General features: G+C 44.6%; 3 protein-coding genes and 1 long non-coding RNA gene across 5 annotated transcripts; 3 read left to right on the top strand and 1 right to left on the bottom strand.

The window, feature by feature from the left end:
- Positions 1-739: 739 nt before the first annotated feature.
- Positions 740-7,189, top strand: ttll6 (tubulin tyrosine ligase-like family, member 6). Its single transcript, XM_088359035.1, has 18 exons — positions 740-911; positions 1,601-1,786; positions 1,933-2,064; positions 2,244-2,363; positions 2,423-2,463; positions 2,526-2,641; positions 2,746-2,876; positions 2,947-3,103; positions 3,203-3,346; positions 3,411-3,496; positions 3,566-3,791; positions 3,852-4,030; positions 4,116-4,304; positions 4,530-4,671; positions 5,180-5,386; positions 5,455-5,520; positions 6,293-6,407; positions 6,798-7,189. The coding sequence occupies exons 2-18, from the start codon at positions 1,776-1,778 to the stop codon at positions 6,986-6,988; spliced, it is 2,253 nt and encodes a 750-aa protein (XP_088215161.1). The 5' UTR covers positions 740-911; positions 1,601-1,775; the 3' UTR covers positions 6,989-7,189.
- LOC148382565 (uncharacterized) lies at positions 6,258-13,651 on the bottom strand. The gene is made up of 3 exons (XR_015853869.1): positions 13,539-13,651; positions 11,825-11,907; positions 6,258-6,984 (listed from the first exon to the last, which is right to left on the bottom strand). It is a non-coding gene; the product is annotated as an uncharacterized LOC148382565 (long non-coding RNA).
- Positions 8,357-11,542, top strand: hoxb6b (homeobox B6b). Of its 2 annotated transcripts, XM_088359051.1 has the most exons (3): positions 8,357-8,657; positions 9,856-10,264; positions 10,939-11,542. In XM_088359051.1, exons 1-3 carry the CDS (start codon positions 8,562-8,564, stop codon positions 11,199-11,201), a joined length of 768 nt encoding a protein of 255 aa, XP_088215177.1. In that variant the 5' UTR covers positions 8,357-8,561; the 3' UTR covers positions 11,202-11,542. The 2 variants fall into 2 exon arrangements, with proteins under 2 accessions (XP_088215177.1, XP_088215176.1); XM_088359050.1 differs by lacking the exon at positions 8,357-8,657 and having other exon boundaries at positions 9,680-10,264.
- Positions 11,618-13,624, top strand: hoxb5b (homeobox B5b). The gene is made up of 2 exons (XM_088359043.1): positions 11,618-12,625; positions 12,692-13,624. Exons 1-2 carry the CDS (start codon positions 12,028-12,030, stop codon positions 12,937-12,939), a joined length of 846 nt encoding a protein of 281 aa, XP_088215169.1. The 5' UTR covers positions 11,618-12,027; the 3' UTR covers positions 12,940-13,624.
- Positions 13,652-14,277: the final 626 nt, after the last annotated feature.

Raw genomic sequence — 14,277 nt, 5'->3', positions numbered from 1 at the left:
ACTTTTAACTGATTAAAGTATAAGCAGATTGATTTATATTGTCTTTTTTTCTGAAATGATACGCAAGAGAGTAGGCCTACATTTAATTTAGTATTTGTACTCTTATTATGATTACATTGGACATTTTCGCCAAATGTAATTTGTTTTTACTTATTGTCTTATTTTTTATTATACGATAATATTTATTTTAATAATAGTTATTTTTATTTATTTTGTAATATTTCAGTTTGATTTAATCCACATGTAATTCATACATATTCTTTAGAGATACACAGAGTATACATTAATATTACATTACATTTGTATAATAATTTCATTTTATTTAACTGCAATTTATTGGTTTTTTTTTCCAGCTCTATAAATATACACCAGGCTGTTCATTGAGTAAAAGAAAAAAGTATGACATTGACATTAGCGACATCTTTTTAGTTAATTTGTATTTTACAGACGTTGCACTTGATATATTGTAAATATTGTCTCAATATTTTCATTTATTTTTCCAAATTTTAAAAATAACAACACAACTAATAAATCAAACAACTTTAAAATGTGCTTTGATTGAAATAGAATATATTACTGTCATCATAATCACGGTACATTTAGGACATTCTGTATTCATAAATTATTGTAAAATATCATAGAATTAACCATAAATACAAAAAAAGAAACATGTTTCCCCAAAGGCCGCAGGGATCAACGACCAATCAGCGACGAGCCACCATCCAATCAGAGACGAGAAGGCCAGCGATGTGACCGTGTTGCTGATTGGCTTACATCAGAAACGTCCTTGTTCGCGTCAAACTCTAGTTGACTTGTTGACTCTTTGCCTGTTTGTGTCAAGAACAGCAACGCCGAAGCCAAAAAAATCCAACAAAGCGGCGGCGGTCTGGAAAGTCACTCAATCAGAGCAGGTTCGTGACGTTTAATCCCGTCTAAAGCCATTTTTCAAGCAAGAAAGCGAGCTAACAGGCTAGCAGCAGGGCGGTCTCCATGGAAACTCTGCAGCATTTGGTTTCCATGGCAGCATGACAGCAAAGCGTAAACTAGGTTTAACCTCTTTTTTACTCTCGCAAACTTTACAACCTCAATAAACAGGATATATGCGTGTGAAGTAGTTAACCTTGTGATGTTTTTAAATAATTACCCTTCAAGTGCAGTCTGTGAATGATTTTACAGGATTTCAATGATTTTAGCTGAAACACTTTTATAAAATGCATTTCACAATAAAAACAGCATAGCAAATTTCACACTAACTGCTCAGGTGACCTAATGCATTGGGAAAGAGTGTAGGAATGGAGCAGCTCAGAGGTAAGATGAGGCCATTTAGAGATTTTAAAACAAATGGCCCAATCTTGAAATGAGCCCTAATGTGCACAGGTGTAAGGAGGTCAGAGGTGAGTGGAATTTAAGGGCAGCATCACTTCAAATATAAAGTATATTTTAGTAATAGAGACATGTAGTAGTAAATGCAAATTTAATGTCAATGTTGATTTTCGAGCTGTTGGTTGCCATGGCAACATTTGTACCCCATCTGAAGAGTGACTGACTTGCTCTCTGTCATCATATTCTTTCCCCTCGACACTTTCTAATTGCTCACCAGATCCCAGCGATGCTCGTCTGACCCGAGCTCGCCATGACAACATGATGCCTGCTTCCATTTCTCCAGGAGACCGCGGCTCAGGGCTTCATCTTGACCCATTTCGGCATCTCCTGCGTCGGCTTGGCCATGCAGGCGAAGGCGAGTGACTGAGAAGGTCACTTGGAGGCTGAAATAAATGAATCAACTGTGAGTGCGGAAGGTAAATTTTTCTAATTCCAATTTTTTCATTCTTGACTTTTTAATCATAATTGAAAATGTATTCATCTAGCTGCGCCTGTTGAATGTGAAATGGTAACACAAATCCCGTAACTAAAGCCAACAAATATCATCAGGCAGGCTAACTTGACCTTGAGCGACCCTGAGCATCATCCACATCATTGGATCCCGACGCTGACACCTGGCACCTTGAATTTGTACCTGCGATGCGCCCTAAAGCCCTGCCTAGCGTCCATAAATGATTCACAGTAAGAAAACACGTTTGTAAACTCATCGCTAAACTAGACTCTGAATTGAATCTAATCTCGGTGATCATACTTTTATCGTTCATAACTATGACCAAACTAACAAGTTCCAAACAAGATCTATTCATTTAACAATATTTATCGCATAACGCATTTATTTCGTCTTAATTTGTCGCATTCAGGATGACTCTGCCGTTTGGATGCAAACAGCAAAAAAAAGGACAAGCAGAAAATATCAACCAAGCGCAAAACGCGTCAGGGCTGGAACACGCCCTCAAGAGGCGCAAGAAGTCCAAGAGGAGGTAGGAGAGATCTCCTTACCTTCCGAAAGCGCTTTTGACCGTCGTTTCTTTTCTTGCAGATATGTGTGGATTAACTTGAGCAACTGCAAGTATGAAAGCGGTAAGAATTTAAATACATTGCATCAGTAAGTGAACACACTAAGTTTGTCTTTTAAATCCCAGTGCGGCGTGCCGCTCGTCGCTACGGCCTCAAAGTGACGGAGGGAGATGATTGGACGCTGATGTGGTCCGACTGTTCCGTATCTCTGGAGAGGGTGAAAGCCATGAAGCAGTATCAGGTAGTGGTCCAAATCTGGAGTACACCCTGGCCTGGTTCTAAGCCCTTTCTTTGTAGTGTCATCCAAAGAAAGAAACCTTCACACGTGTGTTTGCCGCATTCCAGAAAATCAATCATTTCCCGGGGATGATCGAAATCTGCCGCAAAGACACTCTGGCCAGGAACTTGAACCGCATGTTGAAGCTCTTCCCGAAAGATTACAACATCTTTCCAAGGACGTGGTGTCTTCCCGCAGAGTGCGTTTGTTTTCTACCCCACCAAACCATCTCGAGTATTCACCTCGCCCTTCTTCATTGTCTTTTGTAGCTACTACGACTTCCAGGCCTACACGCGTGTCAAACGGCACGCCACTTTCATCTGCAAGCCAGATTCTGGCTGTCAGGGACGCGGAATCTTCATCACAAGATCCAGGAGTGATATTCGGCCTGGAGAACACATGATCTGTCAGCTCTACATCACCAGGGTGGGTTGCTCAACACATCCCAATGACTCACATAAACCGAAAATGTAATATAACCTCATTTCAACACACATACTCAAATTATAAATGTCTTGAATTCAGCCTTTAATCATGGACGGCTACAAGTTCGACTTGCGTATCTACGTGCTGGTGACGTCATGTGACCCGCTCAGGATCTTCCTGTTCAAGGAGGGACTGGCTCGCTTCTGCACAACCAAGTACATGGAACCAGCACTCAGCAATATGGTGAGGGCAGACGTTCTTCACTTTTGGAATGATCACAGATGAAATGGTCATTTTCTCTGATTAGGATGAAGTGTGCATGCACCTGACCAACTACGCCATCAACAAACACAACGACAACTTCATCCGTGACGACGAGACCGGCAGCAAACGGTGCATTGACAATATAACACGACGGTAAAACGAGCAAAGTTGTCAGCGGTCCGGTTTTGGTTCCTCCAGGAAGCTGTCGACTCTCATCCAGCAGTTGGAGGAGGCGCGCGCCGACGCGGACAAACTATGGGGCGACATCGAGGACATGATCATCAAGACGCTAATCGCCGTGCAGCCCGTCCTCAAACACAACTACCACACGTGCTTCCCCCACCACAGCGCCGACAGCGCCTGCTTCGAGATCCTCGGCTTCGACGTCCTGCTGGATCAGCGCATGCGGCCCTGGCTTCTCGAGGTACTACCGAGACCTCTTCACTAATTGAAAGTTCTCAGCTAATTTGTGAAGTGTCGATAGGTGAACCACTCGCCTAGTTTCACCACCGACTCACCGTTAGACCGTGAGGTGAAGGATGCTCTGCTGCTGGACACGCTTCTGCTCATCAACTTGAACGCCTGCAACAGAAGCAAGATCACCAAAGAGGAGCGCAAGCGCTCCAAGGAACGTCTGCAAGAGAACCGGACCAAAGCGGCAAGGTTAGAACTCTGCAAATTCGTCTTTGTGTTTCGAGTCGTCGTTTCACTCGAGTCCTCTTTTTTTTTTTTTTTTTTTATCCGTAAGGACCGAGGAGCTGCTCCAGCGCCAAGCCGCCTCGGCCCAGCAGATAGAGACATATGAGAGCAATCACATGGGAGGCTTCCGGAGGATCTTCCCCAGGGAGGGAGGAGATAAGTACGACAAGTTCTTCACACAGGGTAGCTCGCTGGTGCAAGCCACAGAAGCTTCCAGAGCGCGACAGGAGTGTGCCAGGTACCTGAGAAATTTCCACCAGCCAGCTATGGGGAGAACGTTTTCTGTATTATCCAAAACCAACAAAAAATTATTGGTTAATAGTTAAAATAATCACATGGATTGATAAAATTAAATGGATTGTTTAAATTAACATAACAATATACAATTGGATAATTTAGTAAATAAAATAGAAAAATAAAATATTTATTTTGAAAAATAAATCCCATTGCTGTCCATGCAAAGGCAACTACTACAAGAACTACACGACAGGCAGAAGACCGTGAACACCTTCCGGAATCGGGACTCTCAGGGCGAAACGGCAGGAGAGCGCTCCAAAAATCTCAGACCTCGACCGGCACCACACAGACCCCCCGCCACCGAGACGGTGATTCTCCAACGCCGCCGCAAGAGGGCGTCCGCACGCTCTTTTGTCCCAGGATGAATTGGTGGCCTTCTCTTTGACCCCGCTGGCAGCATTCAAATGAGCCAGATGATGCTTGCACACTTTTAGTGTCGCCACATGCAAATGTACAGAGCCCCAGACGTGACATGGGGGGGGGGGGGGGGGGGGAGAGAAAAAATTATTGTGGCCACGCTATACATAGAACGTGTGAAAAAAATGATCGTGTGAGGCCATGCAACACTAATTTGGAATAATATGGAAATAATAATTGCGTTCCTGGAGCGAACCTTATTCAGGGTCGTTTTTAGTGAAGGTGCGCTCCATTTATTCACCTTGATGTCCAATAGTCAATTCACAATAGAGCGTTTGTGCACATTAGACCTTTTTCATGGCCGCCAATTATTACTTTTACAGTTTAGTTTTTTTTTAAATTATTTTTAAATTGTACTTAGAAATATCAGCCCAAGAAAAGTATTTTTCTTTCCTCAAGCCGCCTCCTGCAGTCAAAACCTGCGAGGTAGATGAGGAGAATGATGAAGAGGAGGAAGAGAAGCGGGTCAAAGCGTTGATCCAGAGGAAGAAGCTGCTTCTGGATCTTGGGCTGGTCCAGCACATCCGCCAGCTGCTGCAGCCGGAGGGCCGAGACGCTGACTTCCCCCGCCAGCAGGGGGCGTCGGTCGTGAGGCAACCTTTACCGGTGACTGGCTTGTCCGTGAACGCCTCGCCAAAGCGTTAATGTTGATTAACTCAGACTTTTCCCCGCAGGTGGACGCTTTGACTCCACTTTCCGAAAAAACCAAGGCGACTCCTTGCATACTGCCATCTCGGCAGGTAAGTGACTGACAAAAAAAAAAAAAAAAAAAAAACACAAATACAAAACATTATACCTGATTTCTTTGTGCATCATTATACACATATCTGAAAACATAAAAAAGGATGTTAAATGTGTGGAGTGTTTTTATTTTTTTTCAATAACAGCTCATCTGAGGATTTGTACATTTTGCATCTCTGTGGCCCACGAGCCGTACTTTTCCCACCTCCTCATAAATCTAGCTTTTAGCGCCACCTGTGGTTTGGGCACTACTTCAGAGCTGGCAAATGTTTTGCTTTATTTGAACCAGTGGCTGATCCTGGAAGAGGGAGGAATGTTTGTATTTAGAAAAATGTGCATGTGCAAGATTTATGCACTCCACTGAAGTGGAACTTTAAATTGATGTTTCTTTTTCAAGAAAATAATATCACAGATGTTTCTTGCCTGGGATGATGTGTTTTTATACGACTGATCCACCGACCGCTAAAAAATAAGCTTTTTTTTCTTAGTATATCATATTTCCTCTCATTTGTGTTCAATAATAACAAAACGTGTCCTAAATGTTAAATCATTCCTCCGTTTTGCTTTCTTATGCGTTTGTATTACTGTACAGTGGTATTTTTTTATTTTATTATTATTTCGTTTTATTTTCTTTTGTGAGTAAAATCTGAAACATTTGAGAAACTAAGTAATGCCCTCATTGCACTTCAACTATTTATTGAGTGGGACAACAATGAAAACACTCGCCGGGTTCTGATTCTGATTCCAAAGCGTGTTTTATTGTCCCACAAGACCTCACTGAGGACTTCAAGTACCATCAGGAATGTTCGAAACGCCTCACTCCAGACAGAAGCCTGCCACAAAGACAAAGGATGGACCAGGACTACCGTGAAGGTCCCCGGGCCAGGTGAGGACCTGGATTTGGTTTTGTTTATCTAATTACAGTGACGTCACAGCCACCATTGTGGGGAATTTTCAGAGGTGGCAAAATTACTCACGTAAAAATGAAGAAAAAATACTTTGATAAAAATAGTTCTGATGTGTTCAATAAAATTTTAAGTGGGGCAATTTATCAAAATAAGGTTTATTTTGTACTTATTTGTATTGTTCCCAAACTTAATAACTTAATATTTTATAAATGGCAAAAATGTATTTTTAGTCGTTCCAACTCAAATGGATGTATTGATTGTTTTTTAAATACTCTCATATATAAGCCTACCCCAAAAAATAATGCTTAATAATAATTATCGTGCTACCCAAGTTGAGTAACAGGCCTTTCTCTGTGCTCGTACTTCAGGCCCACGCTTGCCAAACGTCCGGGTCCCGAACCCGCGGCCTCTCGTGAGGGGGGTCCCCAAAGGACGGAGCTCCTGCGCACAACGCGACCCCGCGGACCCGCGGGGCCTCCTGGTCACCTCCACGCGCCCCCCTTTACTCCAGAGACCTCGCCTTGCCCGATGGCCCCCGCATCACAGGGGAGGACCCTGAAAAAAAAAAGGAATTTGGTTGGGGGGGGTCAGCGGGTCTGCATGCCCACGATTTACAGCAAAACTGTGAACGTCAAAATTCACTTCGACAAGATTTTTGATTGCTACTTTTTTGTGCCAATTTTAACACAACCAGACCTCAGGGCATAAACGTCTCACTGGGACTTACGGAAATAATAAATTCCTATTTGATTAAAATGAATGTGCGGTCGTTATTGCAGGAATCTGGGCCTTTCATTAAAGCGCAAAAGTGAATTTTATGGGACATTGTCGTCAATATGAGGCTATTTTTAATCCAAGAAATTGTCATGTGATATTTAGAGCAATGTCCTACTCATGTATCATTCTGCATTTTTTGTACTGTGACCTTTTTTTTTTATTAAATGAAAATGCACGTGTTAGCATTTTGTCAGAGGCCATAAAACTTTACAACGTTTGTCAGCTGCTATGTTTGTGCTCCGAAAACAAAAACACAACAAATTGCCACTTGTCAGCGTTTTGGTGGCTTAAAAATGTATTTTATCGTGTTTAAATTGAACGTAAAAATGACGATTAAATTGTCCAGTTTGAAATGAAATGGGCTTTTGTTTTATACAAGGCATTAACATTGTCTTTATATTTTTGAACAATTTAAAAAGAAACGAAAATAAATTATTTTGCTCTATCAAATACATTTTATGAGCCTATTCAATAACGAATGCACTTTGTAAACCTGTCGTTGCAATGACGTCTTTATTTGCAAACATTTTCCGCTTTTTTTCTCCTAAGTTTTTAGGGGCGCCTCAAAGCGACAAACGTGGAATGTGTGTCAGGAATTTATGGTTTTATTGCGTGTGTAAATTCCGGAAATCCTCTTTCATGCCGGCCCACGGCTGGAAAAGGCATTTGACGCAAATGAGATGTCCAAAATATTAAGAAATATGATCAGAACGTTTGAAAGGATTTGGAGGGGATTTAATGTGAATCCAAGCAGAGGGGAAAAAAAATAAACTTTTAGCCTGAAACGGAATCGCTCAGAAAAAGATTTGAAATTTGGGAATGATTTAAGAACAAGACGAAAGAAACATATCATGGCAATTTCTGGTTTTATAGGATTTCTGATTTACCCTTTTTTTAAATTAATATTTATTATTTTTGGCGTTCATTTTGTTCTAAATAAAACCTTCACGTTGATGTTATTTCTTATTCCCTGCAGAAATATCATAGTAAAATAAAAATAACTCTTCATTACACATTTGAATATGATTTCCCGGCTTGGAGGAGGCTCAAAATGGCGCACATAAAAGGGCTGCACTTTATGAAAATTTACAACTTTGCCGTTGCAAGTTTTACGACTGGGGCGGCTCGGTGATTGGCTAGCGGGGATCATGTGCGCAGCTAGAATGACAACTTCTTGTTCCCCAACAGCTCGTCGTGCAGCTGCTTTTTGCTTCTTATACAACCGCACTCTATTGCAAATTTGCAACCGCCTTTTTTATTATTATTTTTTTTTTTGCGTGGGACGAAATTGGGTCAAAGGATTTGGGCCCAGAAGTGGACCGTGGGTTTTATTCTGAGGATATACGAATGGAGTCATGGCGGCGGCCTGCACAAGGTGGGATTCTACTGGACTTTCTCGGGGAGACTGGATCCGTGTTGTTTTGGGGCACACAATGGCACGGTTGACGTATGTGGCACTGAGGTAAGGCCGCCATGTTGGCAGCAGGGAGTCCTGCATGCGTGTCCGCGGCTTATTGTTTGGTTGCAGAATGTCAAAACAGCAGTGGCTTGTGTTTAACATGACGCGTGCACGCGCAGCCCGAGGGTTTGCAGGTTTCGCGAGCACGCGCAGGTCCATTTTGTTGATGAGGTTCGAGTTTGGGATGTGAGACTGAGTGCTGGTTGCGTTCATAAACAAATTAAAAAAGAAGCTTTATTTTCGATTTTGTAAAAAATGTAAAAAGAAATATCCTAATAGTTTTGTAAGGTAAAAATTGAAGCAAAGAAAAAAGATAATGTAAAGTGAGGATACTTTTTGAATCATTAAAATAACAAATCATGAACAAGAATATATATGAAGCTTGATTGTTGTCGTTCTGCAGTCGCCATCTTGGCCTGCAGTGCCCTGCACAGTAAATTGATGTGAATTAATTCTTATAACAGAACAGTGTTGTTTTTTTTAAAATGCTGCCTCGTTATAATCATTTGTGTTGTCTTATTAAATATTCTACACGACTCTGAATTTATGCTGCATTCTGGATTTGCATTTTGACTTGAAAAAAAAATGTCAGCAATGCAGGATGAATTGAAGTGTAAACATCACAATATTCATTTAAGGAAGCAATTGATGATCATTGAAGCAATCTGGCCTCATTGATCAGGGGAAAGAAAAACATCAAAACAATCACGTTGTCGTTAATGATGTCATTGATCGGCGTGCCGTCAAAAACGTGATCGGGATGATTGGTGTGCTGAGTGATGATTTGCTGGTGATAATTTGGACGGAATTTTGGAATTCAACGCGTGATGATGACGACGATCCACGCTAACGATCGTGTTTTTTCCACGCACTTGATTTGGAGGCACCCGGGACACGGTGCGCGCAACAAGACCCCCCCCACCCCCCCAAACGGGCGCAGCCGTGCACGCGCGGACGCCGGTGATTGGCCAGAGGTGGATCAGATGGTACATTTCCCCTCTGTGTTCAGTGGCACCTCACAACCACCCCCCTCCTCTCAGCAAAAGGCAAATCTCCGATAAAGTAATGGCAAAAGCACTTGGACTATAAAAGACAACAAATCATTTTCCTCCGGAGTGCGCCCCGTTGTCCACCCAATGAGTTCCTATTTTGTCAACTCAACTTTCCCCGTGTCTCTATCGGGAGGACAGGACTCTCTCCTGGGCCAGATCCCCCTCTACACGTCGGGATACAGCGACCCGCTGAGGCACTACTCCGGCGCGGCCACCTATGGAGGCGCCGCCGCCGCGGCCGCTGCCGCCGTGCAGGACAAGGTCTACCCGGCCTCCTACTACCAGCAGACGGCCATCTACGGCCGGGCCGCCGGCGGGGGTGCGTGCGACTTCAACCCGGCGGGGGGGTTCTATAAGGACGCCGAAGGGTCGTGCGCCTTCTCCGGTCGCGACGACGCGCCGCAGCCGCCGCCGCTTTTTGGAGCTCAGGAGCACGGGCAGCGCAAAGGCGAGTGCTTGGGGGATCAGGGCGCGGGCATGAGCGTGGACGACAAGTCCTCCGCGCTCATCTACCCGTGGATGCAGAGGATGAACGCCTGCTCGGTCGGTGAGTGCATGGCACCCTCGCACGCACGCACGCATGCACGCACACGCTCCCACGCGCGTCTTTTGCACGTTTGCGTCTCTTTTGCGTTGCGCGCTGACACACGCGCACAAGCACACGGGCCTGCTAGACACAAACAAACAGCTGTCGCGACTACTACGAAAAGTAAAAAAAAAAAAAAAAAGAGTAGACGGTAACATGAAACTACAGCGCGTAAAATTTCTTTTCGGATTTGGACTGCAACTCTGTCCATCAACACACATAGACTATGACGCCATCTTTATTAACATGCATGCAAAAATAATGTATTTTAAAAATAGAGAAATTAAGAATTAAACGAACAAGAAGTGCGTGTGTGTGTGTGTGTGAGTGTGTGTGTTTATAAAATGGATGCAGCAGGATCAGGCATGCGCACTAACACACATTTGCCTGATGTTGCAAATATGCAGGTATACAGAAACATTTTATTAACCTCGACATAATTTAATGCTAAATGTTATCGACTGTGAGTTATTAGATTTGAACTAGTTTATATATGCATCTATTTATTTTAAAAAATTGAAGGCTAAATTAACAAAATCCGACGTGCGTCACCGGCAAATCTCGTTGCTATTTCTGCACGACCAAAGCGGTGCACAACATGACCCAAACGTGCGTGTGTGTGTGTCCGAACGCAGGCCCCTTCGGCACCAGCGGTCGCAGGGGCCGCCAGACGTACACCCGCTACCAGACGCTGGAGCTGGAGAAGGAGTTCCACTTCAACCGCTACCTGACGCGCAGGCGCCGGATAGAGATCTCGCACGCGCTGTGCCTGACCGAGAGACAGATCAAAATCTGGTTCCAGAACCGCAGGATGAAGTGGAAGAAGGAGAACAAGCTTCTCAACCCGCCAAAGACGCCCGACGAGGAGGAGGAGGAGCAGGCGGAGAAGAAGAGTTAAAAAAAAGGACACTCGACGTGTACAAAACATGCTGTAGATATTATTCATGTGTGGCGTGCTATCTCCTAGAGCTGCTTTTAGATCTCTCTTTGTGCTGTGTCTTGATTTAGAGACTATGCAAACATGTACAGAAATTTGTAGTGCTTTTGGACCATGTCGTTCCTCGTATACGTCCTGTTGTAGGCCTCTGTGCACGTGTTGTACTTGTTCTTCCAGCTTGTACATAAAATGTCAGCTTTATATATCACGATGTCATTATTTATTGCTGTAACGTGTTTGATGCAATATTTTGTTCAGGAAAAATTGTATATAGAAAATAAAATGCCTTTTGATGTATAACCGACGGCCTGATGATGTTTTTTTTGTTGTTTTATTATAAATATTAAATATGACAAAACGCGTGTAAGGGTTGAAACAATCGAGGGATTGTGTCGAATCAGTCTAAGGATGACGGATGACTGTCGAGGCCCCCGTGACGAGTCGGAGGTCGCTTCTCTATTCAGCCACAAGATGGCGCCCTCACCCCGCGCGGCTTTGCCGGTGCGCGCGGCGGGGAGGCACCATTGACTGGAGCCTAACGACCATTATTTCGTCATCATTTGTAAGCGGCGAGCATGAATTACCTCTTGAAGTCATCAGTGAGGATTTACGACTGGTCAACAAAGGCACGTGATTCCCGAGCGCGCTCCCATATTTGGCGGCATACCTGGCAAAGTACAGTAGGGCTTCATTGCTTATAATTCATGATTGCGTCCATAAATCGTGCAAGCACACAAGGATTATAGCGACAAAGATCTACAAATCGAGGCTTTAAAAAAGCAAGCAAATGAGCTCGTACTTTGTAAACTCGTTCTCAGGGCGCTACCCAAATGGCTCCGACTATCAGTTACTAAATTATGGGACTAACGGCGCAGTGAGCGGCTCCTTCAGAGACCCTGGCACCATGCACTCCGGGTCCTTCGGCTACAACTACAATGGCATGGACCTAACCGTGAACCGAGCCAACAGCGGCGGAGGCGCAGGCGGCGGAGGAGGAGGTGGCGGTCACTTTGGGGAGGACGCCCGGGGCTTCGGCTACCGCCAGACGCCCAATTGCTCGCTGTCGTCCCCGGAATCGGTGCAGCCTCCGCCGCCGTCGTGCGCCTCCGCCGGGCGGGACCTGCGGGAGGTGAAGAGCCCCTCCCCGGCGTGCGAGCGGAGCGCCACTTCGGCGGCCAACAAAAGCACCAACAACGGGGGATTCACGGATATTGAAGACCCCGCGGCCACCGCCGCTGCCACCGACACCGAGGACCGCGGTTCAGGCTCGGGCGCTGCTCAACGGGCGCAGGAGCCCAGCCACGCCACCTCGTCCGCCCCCGCCGCAAACGAGTGCCACGCGCCGCAGATCTTCCCCTGGATGCGGAAGCTGCACATCAGCCACGGTAAATAAACCTGCCAGGTGTCGCTCGAGTCAAATTCCACTTCGAATTTTTAATTTATCCTCGCAGATATGACCGGCCCGGACGGCAAGCGCGCCCGGACCGCGTACACCCGCTACCAGACGCTGGAGCTGGAGAAGGAGTTCCACTTCAACCGCTACCTGACGCGGCGGAGGCGGATAGAGATCGCGCACGCGCTATGTCTTTCCGAGAGACAGATCAAAATATGGTTCCAGAACCGCAGGATGAAATGGAAGAAGGACAATAAGCTGAAGAGCATGAGCCTGGTGACGGGCGCCAGCGCCTTCCACAACTGAGCCAAGACCGTCGCACATCCGACCCCGCCACGGCCAACCTCTGCAGCCGCTGCAATGGAGGTGAAAGCGTTCTAATAATATTCACAATGATCATCATAATAAGAATAATAAAACGGAGGGTAAAAAAAAATACTTGTAACGCTCTGAAGCGCAGCACCTTGCAGCATGCTATTGTTCTAGACGACAAAAAAGTGTTCTGTGGTTCTTTTTAGTGGTAGCGTGTAGGTGTCATGTCATATTGATGTAAATATTAATATTTGTCTCTTGGACGTGAGCTCTTTCTCGAAGTGGAGTGTTTTAAGAAAAAAAGTCATAATAAGAAGAAAAAAATAAAGCTGCTGCCATTTGAATGTAAACATGGGCCCATTGAGAAGGCTTGTTGTGCATACTCGAATTGTTTAGGTGTGTGTGTGTGTGCGTGTGTGCGCGTATGTGTGCGTGATGTCAACTTTGTTTCCTTCTCGCCAACAAGCTTTTTGTATGTAGCTACACGTGAACTCATAGCGCTTGGAAATAAAACTTTCTCTCTCATGCCTGGACTTTTCTGACACTTTTTCTACCCGGTTGTATTTTAGCCGATAATATTGAAAGTTTCTTACCTTGTAGTGGAAAGATGTCCCCGTGGGTGTTTTTTTTCTCCATGTTTTAATCGCCCAAAACGTCCCCAAAAGAGAAGCAGAGATTGTCTTAAGCGAGTACAAGTAAAAAATCCCTCTTTGCAAAGATTGTAAAGGCCCTATATGACATACAACAGTACGCGGCAAAGTCACGTGAGCTCCATAAAGTTGCTTTTATGGTTTTGGGGAGTAGACAATGTTCAATATAATTCACGGGGGCTTGAATGAGAGTGACGGCTTAACGGCGTGCAGGGGACCGAGCTCGCGCGGACGCTCATATATGTGGACCCTCAATGTTTCAATAAAAGTATCGAGAGGGCCCGCGTTTTTATTGCCTTTTAATCGCATCTTATTCTATTTCACCTTACATCCTGCTTGCGTCCACATTTGACGCAGCTAAATGGCAATTATTTGACTTTTTATTAGACTGACAATATTCCCTTTACATAAAAAAAACATTTACGCCGTTTTGTTTTGTGCTGTTGCATTTTTTGTGTGGAGAACTTGAGCGAGGTTCGGCAGTGATTGATGCCCACCAGGCGAGTCACTGGGCGGCCAAAGGTGGTGCACGGGCCGCATCCATGCAGGCCTGTTTGTGTATTTTTTTCAATCCATGATAGAAAAGTTCAAAAGGGAAAAAGTAAGCTGGACATTTTGCACATATTCATAACAACTATATTAAGTGGCAATTTGGCCTTCCTGTAATGACTATTGCATATTG

This window comes from Syngnathus floridae, chromosome 18 (assembly GCF_059516105.1).
Source record: "Syngnathus floridae isolate MCC-2025c chromosome 18, RoL_Sflo_1.0, whole genome shotgun sequence".
NCBI lineage: Eukaryota > Metazoa > Chordata > Actinopteri > Syngnathiformes > Syngnathidae > Syngnathus > Syngnathus floridae.
The sequence above is the reverse complement of the archived record's forward strand: the minus strand, read 5'-3'. Positions and strand labels throughout refer to the sequence as shown.

Bases quoted from the DNA above. Each gene is read 5' to 3' on its own strand.
- hoxb5b (XM_088359043.1), top strand. From the start codon at position 12,028: ATGAGCTCGTACTTTGTAAACTCGTTCTCAGGGCGCTACCCAAATGGC. The intron at 12,626-12,691 runs GTAAATAAACCT...TTATCCTCGCAG, and splicing joins GAAGCTGCACATCAGCCACG to ATATGACCGGCCCGGACGGC.
- hoxb6b (XM_088359051.1), top strand. From the start codon at position 8,562: ATGGCGGCGGCCTGCACAAGGTGGGATTCTACTGGACTTTCTCGGGGA. The intron at 8,658-9,855 runs GTGGCACTGAGG...TCGGGAGGACAG, and splicing joins CAATGGCACGGTTGACGTAT to GACTCTCTCCTGGGCCAGAT. The intron at 10,265-10,938 runs GTGAGTGCATGG...GTCCGAACGCAG, and splicing joins GATGAACGCCTGCTCGGTCG to GCCCCTTCGGCACCAGCGGT.
- ttll6 (XM_088359035.1), top strand. The intron at 2,877-2,946 runs GTGCGTTTGTTT...TGTCTTTTGTAG, and splicing joins ACGTGGTGTCTTCCCGCAGA to CTACTACGACTTCCAGGCCT. The intron at 3,497-3,565 runs GTGCATTGACAA...TGGTTCCTCCAG, and splicing joins GACGAGACCGGCAGCAAACG to GAAGCTGTCGACTCTCATCC.